The 17,208-nt window shown below is 43.1% G+C and overlaps 1 protein-coding gene across 2 annotated transcripts in view; it reads left to right on the top strand.

The window, feature by feature from the left end:
* Pde6c (phosphodiesterase 6C) overlaps positions 1–17,208 on the top strand; it is a 48,244-nt gene that overhangs the window by 5,312 nt on the left and 25,724 nt on the right. For both annotated transcript variants that reach the window (XM_048438944.3, XM_048438943.3), the window contains exons 2-10: positions 1,254–1,406; positions 1,507–1,596; positions 2,462–2,602; positions 8,609–8,683; positions 9,726–9,790; positions 9,887–9,953; positions 10,616–10,663; positions 15,895–16,044; positions 16,972–17,115. In XM_048438944.3, the coding sequence (XP_048294901.3) occupies positions 1,254–1,406; positions 1,507–1,596; positions 2,462–2,602; positions 8,609–8,683; positions 9,726–9,790; positions 9,887–9,953; positions 10,616–10,663; positions 15,895–16,044; positions 16,972–17,115 (933 nt within the window). The remainder of the gene's footprint in view (positions 1–1,253; positions 1,407–1,506; positions 1,597–2,461; positions 2,603–8,608; positions 8,684–9,725; positions 9,791–9,886; positions 9,954–10,615; positions 10,664–15,894; positions 16,045–16,971; positions 17,116–17,208) is intronic.

Here is a 17,208-nt window from a genome sequence, read left to right as displayed (position 1 = left end):
CACATTTTGGTTTCCAGTTTAGTGTTTTTATGGGTTTCCTGAGTGTGTGAACGAGGGGGTCTCTGTTTCTTGTGCCTTCTCTTCATCTGTTTCGTTCTATCCCGATGTGCTGGCTTTGGTTCTATCTTACTGCATTATACTGTATCACTATCCCTTAGCAGCCCATCTGTTTTCAGAGGAGACAGAAAGGCGGTAGATCTGGACTGGAGGGGAGGCAGGCAGAAATGGGGGGGGAGACCATATGCAAGGAACATTATTTAGGAAAAAAATATTTTCAAAAAGAGGAAAAGAAAGTTTAACGTTTCATAATCAAATCTGCACAAATAATTTCATGCAACCTGTTCCTCCAGTCAAAGGGGTTTTTCGCTCTGGAAATCCATCTCATAAAAGCAAGAACAGGAATGACTTGTGCGGTCTTGTTTGCAGACTGCTCAGAAGAGGACGGTCACATGGAGTGTCGTCTATGGTCTAAGAGTGGAGTCCACACCCACAGGCTTCACTCTGGAGGACAGTCCCTAAGACGTTGTTAAGTGATTCGAATACCACATAAAGTTAGACAAGTAAATAGAAAATAGAGACATCTTTGTCCAGTCACAGAGAAAAGTCTGGAAGGTCAGCAGGAGGTTCTTGAGCAGTGGTTCTCAGCCTCCCTAAAGCTGGGACCCTTTAATACAGTTCTTCATGTTGTGGTGACCCTGATCATAAAATTATTTTCATCGCTACTTCATAACTGTAATTTTGCTACTGTTATACATTGTAACGCAAATATTTTTGGAGATGGAGGTTTGTCAAGGGGGTTGCGACTCACAGGTTGAGAACCAGGGGTCTTGAGGGATTATTGATTTTTTTCTTATGCTTTGTTAGAGGGGTTGGTGGTTTCAACTGTATAGTTTGCATTAGCAGTCCTGGTGTCCAGTGCGCTTCCCCTCTCTGCACACACGGCTATAACCTGGTGACCCCCTTTTCATCTTCCTAGCACCTCACTTTCCACCAGGTTGTGATATCACCTCTTTCCTCCTGGTCCGACCTCTGCCTGATCCAGATAAGTTACTCTGTGGGTGGAAAATGAACATTCCAACACGGACAGTTTCGTCCCACACTGATTACAGAATGATGTGGGGCAGGGGCTGAGGGTGGGACTACTGAACCAGAGCTCCTGCTGTCTGTTCGTAGGATTTTAGAGAGTCTTAGAGCTACCCCTCTCTGATTCTGTCTATTTTGGCAAGTTCATGAAGGTCTTTTTTTTCCCCCAGAACAGTCATTTTTCTGACTTTATGGATAAGCAAACTGGGTATGTCACCAAGAACCTTCTGGCAAGCCCGATTGTGATGGGGAAGGAGGTCCTCGCTGTGGTCATGGTGGTAAACAAAACCAACGCTCCTGAGTTTTCCAAACAGGATGAGGAGGTAATGCTAACCCAGCGTTCACCAGACACACACAGGAAGTGACTTGTACACCCAAAAGACGCGATCCCAACTGTAACTTCTTCCTCTCTGCGGCCTGTAGGTCTTTTCCAAGTACCTCAGCTTTGTAGCTGTCGCCCTAAGGCTGCAGCACACCAGCTACCTGTACAATGTGGAGTCCCGGAGAAGCCAGGTAAGGGGCCAAGAGCAGTAGTTGTCCCATGCTCCTCTGCTCTGGCAGAGGGACCCAGAAGCAGCAGCCATCCAGACCCCTCTTATCCCCCATGAGGGCTTAATCCACATGGAGCAGATCCCCAGACCTCGATCCAGGCGGCCTCACTGCCTTCCCTCCCAACCTTCTGCCCTCCATGTGTGTGACAACCGACTGAGCTTGTTCAGCCTATGTCCTCGTTGCCTGTGGATCCTGCATCTAGGATGTAGTGGTGATTACAGTACCCACCTTATATGGCTGGGGTGACTATTAAATTGTCGCTAGTTCGCACTTAAAGCTCTTAGTTCACTGTAGGAAAAGAATCATCTATTTGTGGCTATCATTTTCATAAGATAGAGGGGCAAAGAGGAATATCCGCAGCCAGGATCCTCAGTTCCCTCATCCATATAATACAGAAGTGGGCCTTGAGATGAATGCGTCTAAAGTCTCTCCCTAGTCCAACATTCCAGGTTAGGCTAATTCTGACTAGCTAAGGATGCAGGGAGGAGTTCACAGGTCCAATGGCAGCCCACTGATACTGGACCCTCTGCAAACGTCGAGAGCATTTGTTCTTTGTGTTTGATCGATCACGTGTTCTCCCCTTTCATAAACCCACGGCTTGGAAAAGGTTATAGGTTTATGACCCATGATTATATATAACTCCACTTAGAGAACCCACAATGAAGGTTGTTGGAGGTTCAACACAGAACTGCAGTTTCTTGTGAGATGTATTCATTTTTGAATATACTTTTGGGGTTTTTTTTTTTGGACTAATATTCTCTCTGTGTGTTTCTCTCCCTCCCCCTCTCTCATTTTGTTCTGTCTTCTTTTTAATGCTCACTTTCAGATCCTTATGTGGTCGGCCAATAAAGTATTCGAAGAGCTCACCGATGTTGAGCGGCAGTTCCATAAAGCACTGTACACCATCAGAGCATATCTGAACTGCGAGCGCTACTCCATTGGTCTTCTGGACATGACCAAGGAGAAGGTTTTCCTCTTCCATATGCCTCATCTCCCCTTGGGTCACCTATAGAATGCATACCAAAATGAAACCTGGTTCACTGACAAACAGATATGCAAATATCCAGTCGTGACCCGGAGCAAGAGCTAGGGCTACAAAGGCACAGCCCAGGGGCTACTGTGAGCAGCAAGGAGCAAAGGGACACAGGCTTCAAATTTGACGTATCTGTCTCACACCCGTACCCTTCACCAGCAAGTCTCTTGTTTTGATTAATTATTAGTCTTTCATTTTAGACTAGTTTTATGCTTATAATAAATGGAGCAGAAAGTATAGAATTCCAATATCATCCCCCACTCCCACCACCAGGTTTCCTATTGTTAAAACGTTGCATTAGTGTGGTATATACAGAATAGCCAAGGGTTGGTTATTTATTTATTTATTTATTTATTTATTTATTTATTTATTTATTTATTTATTTATTTATTCTGAGACAGGGTTTCTCTGTAGCTTTGGAGCCTGTCCTGGAACTCACTTTGTGGACCAAGTAGGTCTCAAACTCACAGAACTCTGCCTGCCTCTGCCTTATTAAAGGTGTCTGCTACCACTGATGCTCTTCCTCCAGTAAGGTTCCACTTAGAGCTTGCTTAGCAACTATAAACGCCTTTAGCCTGCTTTTGTCACTAATGCTTTTATTTCTACATCGAATGTTATTTCTACAACCCAGGGTATAGAAGCCTGGGTTGGTGGCTGTTGCTTTTCTGAATTTGAAATATGTCTTTCCTGCCCTTCTGGCTCTGGAAGTTTCTTTCGAGAGGTCAGCTGTGATTTTTATGTGCTTGCCTTTTCCCATCTTGTCACCATGTTCCTTGTGCTATATAGTCAGTATTTTTACTGTGATGTGGTGTCAGGAGTTGTTGTTTTGCTTTTCTCATGATCTTGCCTATCTGGATTTCTATATGCCTCTGCTTCTTAGATGGACCCCTCTTCCTCTAGATTCAGGCAATTTTCTACTGATTGTATTAAAAAATATTTTCTATGCCTTTTACATATGTTTTACATATGTTTTAAATATGTTATTCTCCTTCCATGCCCATAATTAATATATTTGATCTTTTCACAATGTCACAAAGTTCTTGCCTATTCTCTTTGTATTTTTTATTTAAATTTACTGTTGTTTCCAACTGAATGTACCAATTCCTATATCTTGTCTTCAAGTCCTGATGCCCGCCCTTCCGTGAACCATCCCATTAGTGAGGTTGTTCTTGAGCTTTTTATCTGACTCAGTGAAATTTGTATTTCCAGCATCATTTCAGCTTGGGTTTTCTTCTGCATGTTTGTCTCTCTATCATACCTCATTTTCAGAACTCACATTGACTTCCTTGTTTTATCCTTCTGTTTATATGTTCTCATGGGATTTATTCAAGGATCTACCTTTGTCTTCTTTCATTTCTTTGAACGTATTTATCCTTATTCCTTTGGAAATTCTTTGTCTGAAATGTCAACTAAGTTACTGTCATTGGGGGTAGTTTTTAGATTTTGGAGGGGATCTGTTGTCTTGGGTTTTCATGTGTTCTGTATTGAGATTTGTGTATCAGAAGTTAGATTATTGATTGCATTTATAAAAAAAAACGCTTTGAATTTAAGTCACCTTTTCTTATCCAGTTGGAAGTGTTTGCCATATTCAGAAGAGGCTAGGTCATAGTGAGTTGAGGCATCGTTCTCCTTTGTAAAACACCGGTAGCGAGATTGTATTCCCAGTCCTGCCCTGTGACAACAATCTGTATTTGGAGGTAGCGAGATGCACTAGGAAAACAGAGTAACACTTGATTGTGCCACAATCACTCCTTAAGTACTAACCATTTGAGGAAATAAAGGGGCATTGATAACACTATGTTATCAATGCTATGTTACTACTAGATTAGTTACCATGGGTATCAGGGAGAATAAGAAGAAATCACACTAAGACACGTAGTTACTATTGGAAAGACAGAGAAAACAGTGGAAGAGAGAAATATTGGGGCCCAAAAGTCAGGACAATGGGGAATTTAAGTGAGAGGCAGACTGAAGAGGAATAAAAACATGCTGTAAGACAGTGTAGAATGTCTTCTCTCATAAGGCACAGGAACCCTGGAAGCCAGGCAGATCATGTTCTAGGGGACGAGAAAAAGCAAAAGAATAAGAAGAAGCAAATCTAAAATGAGAGGAAAGTAAGCAAGATAGGGCAAGAAGGGAGTTGAGATGGCCTTGGGAACAAACCCAGGTGGGATGTACAGACGAGGAGGGAGAAAGCTGGGTAGGGACATAGGTTACAAAAACCCATGAGCCGAGGCTGGTTCTCATCGGTCTCTCCCATGCTCCTTCTCTACTGTGGCTTTTGTCGTCTTCTTGAGGCAGAATCTCAGTAAGTCACCCTAGCTGGCCTAGTACCCACTGTATTTAGCCCAGGGTAGCCTCAAGCTCAATACAATGTTCCAGCCTCATCCATCTGAGTTCTAGAATTACAGGCTTGTGTCACCATGCCTAACTTTTCGCTAACACATTTAAAATTTTTGTTTCTTAAGATTAAAAAAATGACAATTGCATATATTTATGGGGTATAGTATGATATTTCATATATGGATACATTATGAAGTGGTTATAGTAAAGTAATTAATATGCCGATCACTTTGCATAGTGGTGATACCATTTAAGCCTAGTCCTTTTTTTGGAATAAAAAACAAAGTTTACTTTTTTGTTGTCCGCAGGAAACTCATCTTAGATTTAAAGATAAGCAACATTTCAATACGAAAGGAAGGAAACAGGATTCCATGCACATGAGACCAGGAAGGATGGAGATTTACTTCTCTTACTATCTGACCAATGACTTCAAGCTAATACTTGTCAGAAGGACATTTCATTCCAATCTAGGGAACAATTAATCAAAAAAACATTAAAATCCTATGAATACATGAACTCTGGTGTACCCAGTTTCATAAAAAGCACACTACCGTAACTAAAGACACTGATTAACATCAACCCATTAATAGGAGGCGATCTCAGTACCCACTTTTCTCCAATAACAGGTCATCTGGACAAAAATCAGACAGAAAAATATCAGAATTAAATGACATTATACATCAGATACATGAACCTAACACTATCTACAGAATATTTTAGACAAACACAAAGTATACACTTTCTACTCAGCAGCCCATGGACGCTTATCTAATGTGAGCTACATCCTGGGACACAAACAAAACTTTTACAAATTCAGAAAAAAATAGGAATAACTCTGTGTATGCTGTATGATCATGATACAATGAAACTTTAAATTGTAAGTCTAGTCTTTTAACAGCTTTGAATTATATAGTACATATTCACTTTGGTTGTGTTTTTCTGTAATAAATCCTACAAACTTGCTGCCTGGCTGGAACACTGTGGTATTCGCACAGCTCCTCCCTGTCCTGACAGTGGCTCCACCCCGAGTTTCTGGTATCTACATTCTATCCCCTGCTTCTGTGTTTGCCTCTTCAGATTCCGCACATACACTGACCATGTGTTTGTCTTTCCGTGCCTAGCCCATTTCTCTTAGCACAGCTCTCCAGGTTTGCTAACACTGCCACAGTGACACAGGTTTTTGTTTGTTTCTTTTTTCTTTTCTTTTCTTTTCTTTCCAGGCTGTATAATATCTCATTGAATATATGTTCCACATTTTCTTTATCCGTTCATTTGCTGATAGACACTTAGGTCAATTCCACATCCTTGCTGGAGCTCATATATTTTTGCTGGTGAATAGTAGTGCATCCTAAGGGAGTCTGTTTCTCACACAGTGAAGAACATTACGGTTGCTTCTAATTTGGGGCAGGTACGAGCAAAGCTACTGTAGACATTTTGGATGGGTTTTTGTGCACACATGCTCTCAACTCACTTGACTAAATGGCAGAAGGATCGTCCAGGGAGACTGTTTATCTTTGCAAAGCAATCGCTTTGCAATCTGTCTTCCCAAGTAACTATCCCTTTTGCGTGTCTACATTCTCCCTAGGAGTTAGTGGTCTCTGTATTTGGGTTCCACCCATTTCAAGACACTTGGGTGCATCACAGTTTGACTTTGCAGTCCCCAGCCACTTATGATGTTGAATAGTTTTTGCGTGCTTCCTTGCCATGGTGTTTCTCATCTGGTGAAATGTCTGTTCAGATCTCTTGCCCATTTTTAAGTTGCGTTCTCTGCTTCCTGGTGATTAGGTTTCAAGAGATCTTTGCAACCAGAAATGATAGTGTGTATTCACAATCCCAGGACTCTGGATGCTGAGGCAGGGGAATAGCTTGAACTAAAGACCAGCCTGAACAAATTAGAGACTTTGAATATTTGAATATTCTAGATACTAGTCTTGTATTTCAATATTTTCCTTCCAGTGAAAATTTTAAAAGGATAAAATATTTCATCCTTTTTTGAGGAACATTTTTTTTAATTTTCTAACTTTTATTGTTTTTATTGAGCTATAATCTTTTCTACTGTCCTTCCTTGTGAGAAACGCTTCTATAGCAAACATTTTAAAATTTAATACTGTGCAATACCTTTTTTCTTTATATATTGTACCCTGGTTCTATGTCTAAAAAGTCTCTCTAAACTCAAGCTCATCTAGATTTTCTCCCTGGCCAACTTCCAGAGTCCTTACAGTTTTGTGTTTTATACTTAGTAGGCCTATAGGTTATTCTGAGTTATTTTTCATTAAAGAAACAAGGTTTCTTTTCTTCCTGGATGTTGTTTCAGTACAATTTGTTGACTAGACTAGCTTATCTTATATTCTTTTCTCTTCTGCCAAAGATCAGTTGGTTGTGTTTACATGGGCCTTCTTCTCTCCTCTCTTCCACTTACTGATTTTTCTCTCCTTGGCTAATGCCACACTGCCTTGGCTGCTACAGTTCTAATGCATGCCCTGAGGTTGCTATGGTTCTAACATGGGTCTTGAAATCAGGCAATGTCAGCTCTCTGTCCTTCATTTCAGTAAGGTTTCCCATGGCCCTGGCTCTAGGCTTTCTCACCAGCACAGTAGGGGTGTCTCTCATTTTCAGCTTTGAAAACTGGAGCAATATAAGGCATTGAATACATTGTCGTTACAAAATGAACGCTAGTACCAATTTGACATTTCATATCGAAAAAAATTATCTTAAGGTAGAAAAGATAATGCCCACTCTCATCTTTGATTCTGTTGGACAGTTGGGATTTCAATATAACTGTCTCGGTATCATTTATATTTCTTATCATTCATGTGGCTGGCAAATGTTTTTCAAAGTCAATGTTCTAAGTGGGTGACATAGGGCCAGGCAGCCTAAGAACAGGGTTCTAACGCCAGCTGTGGGACTGAAGATATTGTCTAGGATGCTCTGGTTACCAGGGAAACACCACTTCCATCACTTTTCCTCTGAAGAATAAGGTAGCCCCTTTATCAGGTAGCCCCTCAGCAGACGTCCCCTGACCCGATCCATAGACTCCTCTCTTGACCTCATTCACTGGTCTAAACTGAGCCACATACCTGCCCTGGAGTTAATCTAGGTGCTTCATGTAGACCTCTCTATGGGCTGGATAGGACCCTTCTTTTCTGAACAAATTACCAATTGATATCCAAATGAAATGGGGTTCAACTAGCAAGACAGGGGAGAATGGGTGTTAATTAAGGCAACTGACATTGCTGGCCGCTCTGGGAGACTTAAACTAAATTTCTTAACCTACCTGACCTTAATTTGGTTGTTTGCAAAACAGATGCTGTACATGGACTCCTTTGAACCATATGCCAGTGTTTGGCATATACTGTTCATTTAATCCTCACAGCAAACTGAAGTTGGGCTGTCCCCATTTTACAGATAAATAAAAGATAAGCAACCCGTAAGTCACAGTTTCATGAGCAATATTGCTGAGAATTAGAGTTTTCTCTCAAGTCTAAAATTCCAGAGCGATAGAGAGTAACATGAAGTGTGTGAGCATGTTAATTTGGGCAAAGTAAGGTGAATCATGGGCTAGGTTGTTTAATAATGGTTAACTATGATTGCCTCCAGGAATTTTATGATGAGTGGCCAATCAAGCTTGGAGAAGTTGAACCTTACAAAGGACCAAAGACTCCAGACGGCAGGGTAAATGCGAACATCTTCTTTAGTGCTGTCTGGGTACAGTGCCAAGAAACTGAAGTGCAGGAGGAAAGAAACTTCACCGGGACTCTGCCAAGCACAGTCCTGCACAGCAGGGTGGACCTGAACATTTCATTAAACTCTTGCTTTCCTTTTCCACAAACCCCAAACTTGGTGGTGGGTCTGCGGTTCTCCGCATGAGGCTGGCATCAGAGCCACTGGCACAAGGTTGTTAGGTTGTTTTGTTTTGTTTCTTGAGACAGGGTTTCTCTGCATAACAGTCCTGTCTGTCCCGGAACTCACTCTGTAGGCCAGGCTGGTCTTGAACTCACAAAGATCTGCTTGCCTCTGCCTCCAGAGTGCTGGCATTAAAGGTGTGCCCCACCAACACCTGGCAACACAATATTTGAAGTCCATGGACTCCTTTTCAGCCATGCAGCATGGGGACCCCCTGGAGGGCTGGGTTAGGTTTACTGCCACACTCAGCTGCAAGCTTCGTGGAGGCAGGAAGTACCTTCACTTCTCCACCACCATACACTCTGCTCATGTTGAGCAGAAGTTGACGGTTTTGCTGGACCTCAGATTCTTCATCAGCCCTAGGTCCTCCCAGCAGTGACCTCTCTTGTGGAGGGCCTACTGAGGTGAGCCAGGAGAGAAGGGCCGTGTGCTCAGGACATGATCAATGTCTGCCTGCGGTTGATAAAGTCCTTAATGTCAGCTCTATCTGGACAACAAAGAAGCAACCCATTCAAAGAAAAGACAAACCCTGGTGGTTTGGTTATCAGAGTCCCCCTCATAGCTCTTTGGGTAAATTTAGCTTTTTAAAATGACATTGAGCCCGCTCTTACTGTGGGTATACAGTCAGTACTGCCTCTTGTGTGATTACAAGCCTGTAACTAATATATGAGTAGTTTAGTAACTTACTTTATACAGAAAACTGTGGCTAGGAATCAGGTCCTATTTACATGAATTTTAAAGCCCACATCCTCCAGTGAGGACTATGTTCTTTGGGAACTAATACTGTGCCCACGATCTCCTTCCCTCCTAGGAAATCATCTTTTATAAAGTCATCGATTACATTTTACATGGAAAAGAAGAGATCAACGTGATTCCGTGCGTGTTTCCCTGAAGTAGCCGTGGGAGAGGCCGCTGGGTTTTCCTACCTGGTCATTTCCATTTATGCCAATGACTTTTTTAATCTTCTCCAAGGTCACCTCCTGCAGACCATTGGACGCTCCTTAGTGGACTGCCAACATACGTTGCAGAAAATGGATTTGTAAGTCACTAGACAAACTTCAGTACTAAATAACAGCCTGAGAAATGCTTAGTAGGAACAAGGCTAATGCAATAAGTTGAACCAAGCACTCACGAGAAAAGGGTGAGATGACCACTTTCTTTGGCACAGGAGAAAGGAAAGGAAGCTAGAAAAGACAATCTAAGTTAATCAGGACCCTCTTATTCTGAAGAAGCACAATTTTCAGACATTTGTTTAAAGCTGGGGATATTCTAAGTCAGTGGCTGTACCTCACAATCGGTTCAGTTCCATCTCAAGTGCTCAACTGTCTTAGTATGACTATAATCATTTTCTCTGAAACCTCACAGCAAAGGCAGAGAAACATATCCGTGACAGAAAAGTTAGAAGAGAAGAACAGATTAATATGCATCATTAAGTCACACTGGGAGGTCAACAGTCCATGAAATAGTGTCAAACATTCAGATTGGATCACGAAATTAACAATGGCACCAAAGAGTCCTCAAGTTCTTAAATTATCAATACTCAGGGAAACAGTAAGGTGGAGTGGAGAGCGGGTGTTAATGTGTTACCAAGAGCTGCATGGGAAACACTCACTCCCAATACGCACTCCCTCGCCTCCCTCATGGGTTTACGTGGTCCTAACCTCACCATGTTTCAGAAGGACTCTGTCCCTTCCTTTGTAGATCTGCAACATGCTGAATGCCCCTGCAGATGAGTACTTCACATTTCAGGTAAGGGCAGCCATGAGCCTGCCTGGTCCCTCAGGACTGGAGGCAAGCGGAATGCTCTCTTCTTCCTTAGCCACAGAGTCTGCGTTGCTCGTGCCTTAGGTGTAGTCAGCAGGCACATGGGGAGCCCAACTAGCAAAGCTCTAGCTGGGCCAATGGCCTTCATGGAGCAGATTCTTCAGTAAAGGAACAAGGGGTCTGAGAGAAAAAAATAAGAGAAGATGGGAGATTGTGTGTATGTGTGCGTGCACGTGTGTGTCTTTATCTGTGTGTCTGTGTGTGCATGTATCTGTGTTGCCTGTGTGTCTGTGTGTGTGAATGCATGTATCTGTGTGTTTGTGTGTACATGTATCTATGTGTGCCTGTGTGTCTGTGTGTGTGCATGTGTGTGTGAAAGCAAGAGTACACGCTGACACACTTCCACTCCCTCCCATTCTTGGTTCTCTAGGGCAACAATTGAGCTTGCTGCATGGCAGGCACTCCATAGCTTTTGTCTGCGTGAATGATTGACTGGAGACATTGTATGGCCCAAAAGCCAGCCCCATGGTGCCTTTCTCAGCAGCCCTTCCTATAGTGTACTATAACTAGGATCTAAAAAAAGAAAAAAAAATTCTTACCAGGTCCTGGATTTTTTACCTTCTTTTAATCACTATTCAGAATCCCACTTCCAGGAGAAATCAACTTCCGGGAGAATCCCACTTCCGAGAGAATCCCACTTCCGAGAGAATCTTCCTCCACTTACTACAGGGGAGCCCCCAGCCAGCCCCTCTGTGTTTTTACTGTCTGGACTAATCACTTCTGCCCACTGTCACAGCTGGGGTTTGAGCGTTATCCCTTAGGGTTCATTTGTTGAAAGCTCAGTCTCCAAGTTTATGTACATACTCTGTCTTGGTGAGTGTGTTTGGAGGTGTGCAGATAGACGAGGGTGTAACGAGAAGGCACATGATCTCACCAGCTTCCCAAGAAACGGATGTGAGACTTAAGCTGGCTCTTTCAGGGCCTTGTGTTCTGTAATCCTCTTTGCCGTGTTATGATTCAGTGAGCAAAGCCTCTGAGGTTACGGAGCTGGGCTCTTAGACCTCTCAGTCTCTTAAACTAAATTGACTTTTTTCTTAATAAATTACTCAGCCTGTGGTATTCCATTACAGCAGTAGAAAAGAGATCCCAGTGATAGGACTTTGAAGTTCATCTTCTTTCTAGATTCATCGAATTCTCCAAAAAGGACCTGCTCATCTTGGCTAGACCTTCCCGGTCCCTTTGGAAAACCAGACAGATGCGATGACTGTACCAGAATGCTGCAGCCTCTCTTGTGTGCATGCTGACACTCCATACCCTGCATTTCATAGACAGTAAAGCCCTGATCTGAGTCGGGAGGAGAGCCTGCCCTCCCCAGGGACACTGCTAATGTTTGTCTTTCTCTGTGCTGTGGAGACACATGGAGTCCCATTGATTTCCTTAGGGTATGGGGGATCCTGCCACAGTAGCAACCTAAACCCATCTTGGGAAAACCTGTCCACAGCTGTTTAGTTAAATGGAGGTTTCTCCGGCTCTGCCTGCCCATCCCTTTGCTTACTGTGGTGGAAATACACAAACACCATATGGTTCTGTTTCTTCTTGTCTCTCCCTTCCTGCACCCAGAACCTGCTCTTGATTGTGCTGAGCCCAGCCCTGGCCCATAGGTCTATAGCAATTTTGTGCCAGGATAGAATATAAGTGAATGCCAGAGAGGGGAATAGCGAATGTTTAAGTGTCTGAACCTGGAACAGCCGCTGTGGAATCAGCGAGATGAAGGTCATGCAACAGGTGCCCACTGAGGTTTGAGGGGCCCTAGAGTCACACCGTGAAAGGAATGGGGGGATCTTGTTTTAGCTTCAGGAGTCCCTGAAATGGGACAAAACTCCAGTCTGCAGTAATCTCTCAGAAATGCAGTATACTTCGGTGTGGTATCCATGGAAATGACCCTGTAGGGACCCCAATGGTTCAGGGCTGCTGTACCTTGCAGTCACGTTTGTTTCAAGGCCCGGCCTCCCAGATAGTGACTGATTGATTGGCAGGCCCATACTAGATGGCAACCGGAATCCTTTAATGGGCAATATTGATCTAGGAAACCCCAGCAGCCCTGTGTATTGTTCCAGAGCTGCACTGGGGTGATTTTACTCCTCCTTGGGTCCATCCTTTTCTTCGCAACCTGGGCCCTGCCTATCCAGTTGCCGTTTCCAGCTCTTTCCCCACATCCCCACAAGCACGCCCCGTGTACCGGTCCCCAGAGCAGATGTGTGTTGGGGCGTCTGCGGTCCCCGAAACACCAGCTTCTTTCTGCACTCTGCCTTCCCGCTCTTACCCTGCTTCTCACGCTCGACCCTGAGTCTCATTATTCCCTTTTCTACCTAAAAATGTTAAGTGGAAAAACCAAGCATTGAAAATGAGCTGTTTGGGTGCAAACCAAGAGAGGCAGTGGTTCTCAAACTGTGTTTCCTGGAGATCAATGTGTATGTTTCCTACAGTGTTGTAACCATAACAGACAGCAAACAACAACAACAAAGTACCACTTACTCCTGGAAACAATAAGTATGACCCTGTGGTTCTGAAGCCCAGAGTATAAAATGTTTCATTCTGTACTAAAATCAAGATGTCAGAGGACGGTGTTCCTCTGGGAAGATGCTAGGAAAGAACCTGTGCCCTGACCTTCCCAGCCCTTGGGCCCTATGGGCTGCTGGGATTCCATGGTTCATCAAGATGGTTCATCTTCCATCATCCACATCAGCAGTTGGCCCTCCAGACCCTGCTCTGCCGGATGGTCCTTCCCTGATTCTGACTTCACTGCTTTTAAGGGTCTCGGTTATTATAAGGTTATATAAGGGTCCTCCTGTTAAATCCAGGGTAGTTTCTGCTTCTCAGTTAACTGGTAGGTAACTATAATTTCACCTGTGAAGTCACACTCCCAGGTGCTGGAGATTAGGCGTAGGCACCTTTGGCTAGGGAGTCTTTGTTCTACTTACCAGTTAGTGTTCCTTGAATTAGGCTAAGGGATTCTTCCTTTAAAGAGACCCTTAACTCTGGAGCTGGGTGGGGGCAGTGGTGGAGGAGTACATAGAATTGTCTCAGTTAGAAGTTTTTGTCCCCGAGTTAGATTTTTGTCTATCATTTTGCTGTCAAAATCTCTAATTAACAGCAAAACAAATGAAGATGAACAAATAGCAAATGGCCATTTACTAAAACACCCAGAAGCAGCCAGTAAAGCTTATTTTGGAAGATTTAAGATGGTACACAAAGGATGGGAATGTGGCTCCTAGGCAGTTTCCAAGGATGGACCCTTGAAAGCATTGTATATTGCATTCTTTTTTCTAAAGCTTAAAGGTCGATACGCTGAGATTTAGTTTCTCTGCTTTTCACTCCCAGGACAATGACTGGTAATAAATAATAGACAATTTATTTGTACATGCACAAACTCATCCACAGACACACCACATGTCACCCACCGATTCACCACCCTTCATGTATACATGTGTCTTAGGGTTTCTATTGCTGTGAAGAGACACCATGACCATGGCAACTCTTATAGAGGAAAACATTTAATGGGGTGGCCTACAGTTTCAGAGGTTTAGTCCATTATCACTATGGTGTGGCATGGTGGTGTACAGGCAGACATGGTGCTAGAGAAGGAGCTGAGGGTCCTACATCTTGTGCAGACAACAGGAAGTGGTCTGAGACACTGGGCAGTACCTTGAGCATATATAAGACCTCAAAGCCTGCCTCCACAGTGACACACTTCCTCCAACAAGACCACACCTATGCCAACACCACACTTCCTAATGCTACACCATTTGAGGGCCAGTTTCTTTCAACCCACCACAGCATGTAACTAAAAATTTTTAAGTGTATATAAAAATAAAACATTTTTAAAAGATTCTGTTGCCTATGGCATATCGGGCCTTTTCTTTTGGGTCACTAACCAGTTCCCAAACGATGACACAGAGATTTAATATTAGTTTTAAATGCTCAGCATTATCTTCGCTCTTATTTTAATGTTTCTCTTCATCTACATTTTGTCTCAGGGATTTTTACCTTTTTTCTTTCTGTATTTCTTACTTTCCTGCTGTCTCTACATCTGGCTGTCTGGCTTCTGCCTGCTTTCTTGCCCTGGGTGTACCCCTTCTCTCTCTTCATTCTGTTCTCTCATTCCTCTCCAGACTAGATTTCTCCTCCTATGTATGCTCTCCCCCTGCCAGTCCTACCTATCCCTCCCCTGCCTTTATTTATTGGACTAGCTCTTTATTAGATCAAACAGGTGCCTTAGGCAGACAAGGTGAAACAAATGCAACCTAAACAAAAGTAACACAGTTCAAGTAATATTCCAAAGCATAGAGAAACGCAACACATCTATGCCTGGTTAAAATTACCATTCCACAACACTGTGGTGCATGGGTCACATTTTGAGAAACACTTCTGAAGCTATTGTCTGCATCCCTCCCACGAGCATACGGGCATCTTGACACAGGACCTGTGGTTGACTCCTTATAACTCTGGCAACTGGCCTGGGGCTTGCCTTGCCATTGAGTCTCACAGGTTTTCACAATCACAACATAGTATAATCTGAAAGACTATTTTGATGGGTTAGATAGAAAATATATTAAGTACTTCAACAGAAAGACCCTAACACAAGAAATTAACTACACAAACATGGCAAGATGGAAACAGTGCAAAAAGCAGAGAGGTAACATAAGGATAAGAAGCCCTTTCCATCCCCAGGGGTGCGGAGCAAAGGGAAAAGTTATAGTGTCAGAACACAGTTGCCCTAGTTCTGCTACGTTTGAATAGACAGCCTGGAGTTCTTATCCTAACCACGCTCTCACCCCAAGATTTACTTTAGAATAAGCTAAGTGGTGGTTGGGTAGTGGTGGTTGGAGGTCTAGTAGAAGGGTTTATTGTGGGATGGGATATTTCAGTTGATTCTAATAGCAGTTGAAATTTTCTGTAAAAGACAAACATAGACATAGCACAAAAACATACAAATCTAGAGAGACCCCAATAAGGACTACGGGTTGTATATTGTCTGCTTCCTGGGTTTTGGCACTGTACTGTGGTTACAGAAGATGTGTCTATTGGTGGGAACTGAGGGAAGAACTCGTGGATTTCTCTGTACGTTTCTTTGGAAACATCTTGTATGTCTATAGTTGTTTCAAAATTAAAAAGCGAAAATATTAAAGTAACTCAAGTTCCCTTATTGTTTATAGAAAGGACCGGTAGATGAAACTGGCTGGGTCATTAAAAATGTCTTGTCCCTGCCTATCGTGAACAAGAAAGAAGACATTGTGGGAGTGGCTACGTTTTACAACAGGAAGGATGGGAAGCCCTTTGATGAGCATGACGAGCACATCACTGAGGTAAGCGTAGGAAAGATCAACAAAGGCATCTGAGCATCACGGAAGGACAGCGGCTGCATGGCTACTCTTGGTCTGGAATGACGTTCTGAACAACATTTGAGACATGATCTCATAGTTGTGATCAAGATGCTGCTGTGTCGTTTCTTTTCTGGGTTTCTACACTGCAACCTTTTATGTTCAAGTATAAAGTTTTTATTTCACCCAAATTCTTTTCCAATCTTATAAAAACAGCAAAGAATATTTTTATCCTCCCCCCTGCCCCTTTCTCTTTTATAATCTCTCCCATTCTTGGCCTCAAACGCCTGACTAATTTTTAGATCCTACTTTATTTTATTCTGTTTGTAATTCCTTTCCTGCAGTAGAATATTCTGGAAGCATGGCACATTGAAAAGAAAAGCTTAGTCAGTCTTACTGTCTGGGCAATAAATTCAGATATTTTTTTTCCTTCTGTTGATACAAGCAGCTGGGTTGGCGGCATGGGTGGGGGAAGGGGTTGTGAAGTCCCATCCGTTAGTAGAGGAACAACTGTAAATTGGTGGCTTCAGGAGAAGGGTCAGTTTTCTTCAGAAAAGAGCCCCTGAGAAGCCACCCGTGCTCCAGTAAGGGTCCCACACCCACACACATACAGACAACACTAAGCGGATCCAGTGGTTTAAGCACATGAAGTTGAGAGGCGGAAGTGGTGGTGGGGCGAGCGATAGGCGAAGAATTGAAAAGATAGTAAAGGCAAATTTGATCAAAACACACTATACACACACATGCAGTTCTCAGGTTAAAAGAATAAAGTAGCTTTGAAAACAAACCGGGTTGTCGTGGTGGAAGGGAGATCGCTATGGGAATCGCTATGGGAAAGTGCGCACATTGTTGTGCACAGAGCAAGTTTGCCTTAGCTATAGAGGACCTGAGCCACTGTTTCTTACACTTCAGACTTTAACCCAGTTTCTTGGATGGTCTCTCCTAAACACTGACACCTATGAGAGATTAAACAAACTGGAAAGCCGGAAGGACCTGGCTCAGGAAATGATCATGAGCCGCACAAAAGCCACCCCCGATGAAATCGGCTCTATTTTGGTAAGTGGGACATCCAGTCCTAGATGGCATTTAACCTCAGCTTCTGGAAATCACCTAGTGACTGGGGAGTCAGACTTAGTTCTGGGATAAGGA

The sequence above is a fragment of the Myodes glareolus genome, chromosome 7, assembly GCF_982192425.1.
Source record: "Myodes glareolus chromosome 7, mMyoGla1.1, whole genome shotgun sequence".
NCBI lineage: Eukaryota > Metazoa > Chordata > Mammalia > Rodentia > Cricetidae > Myodes > Myodes glareolus.
This window is presented reverse-complemented; position numbering and strand designations above follow the sequence as displayed.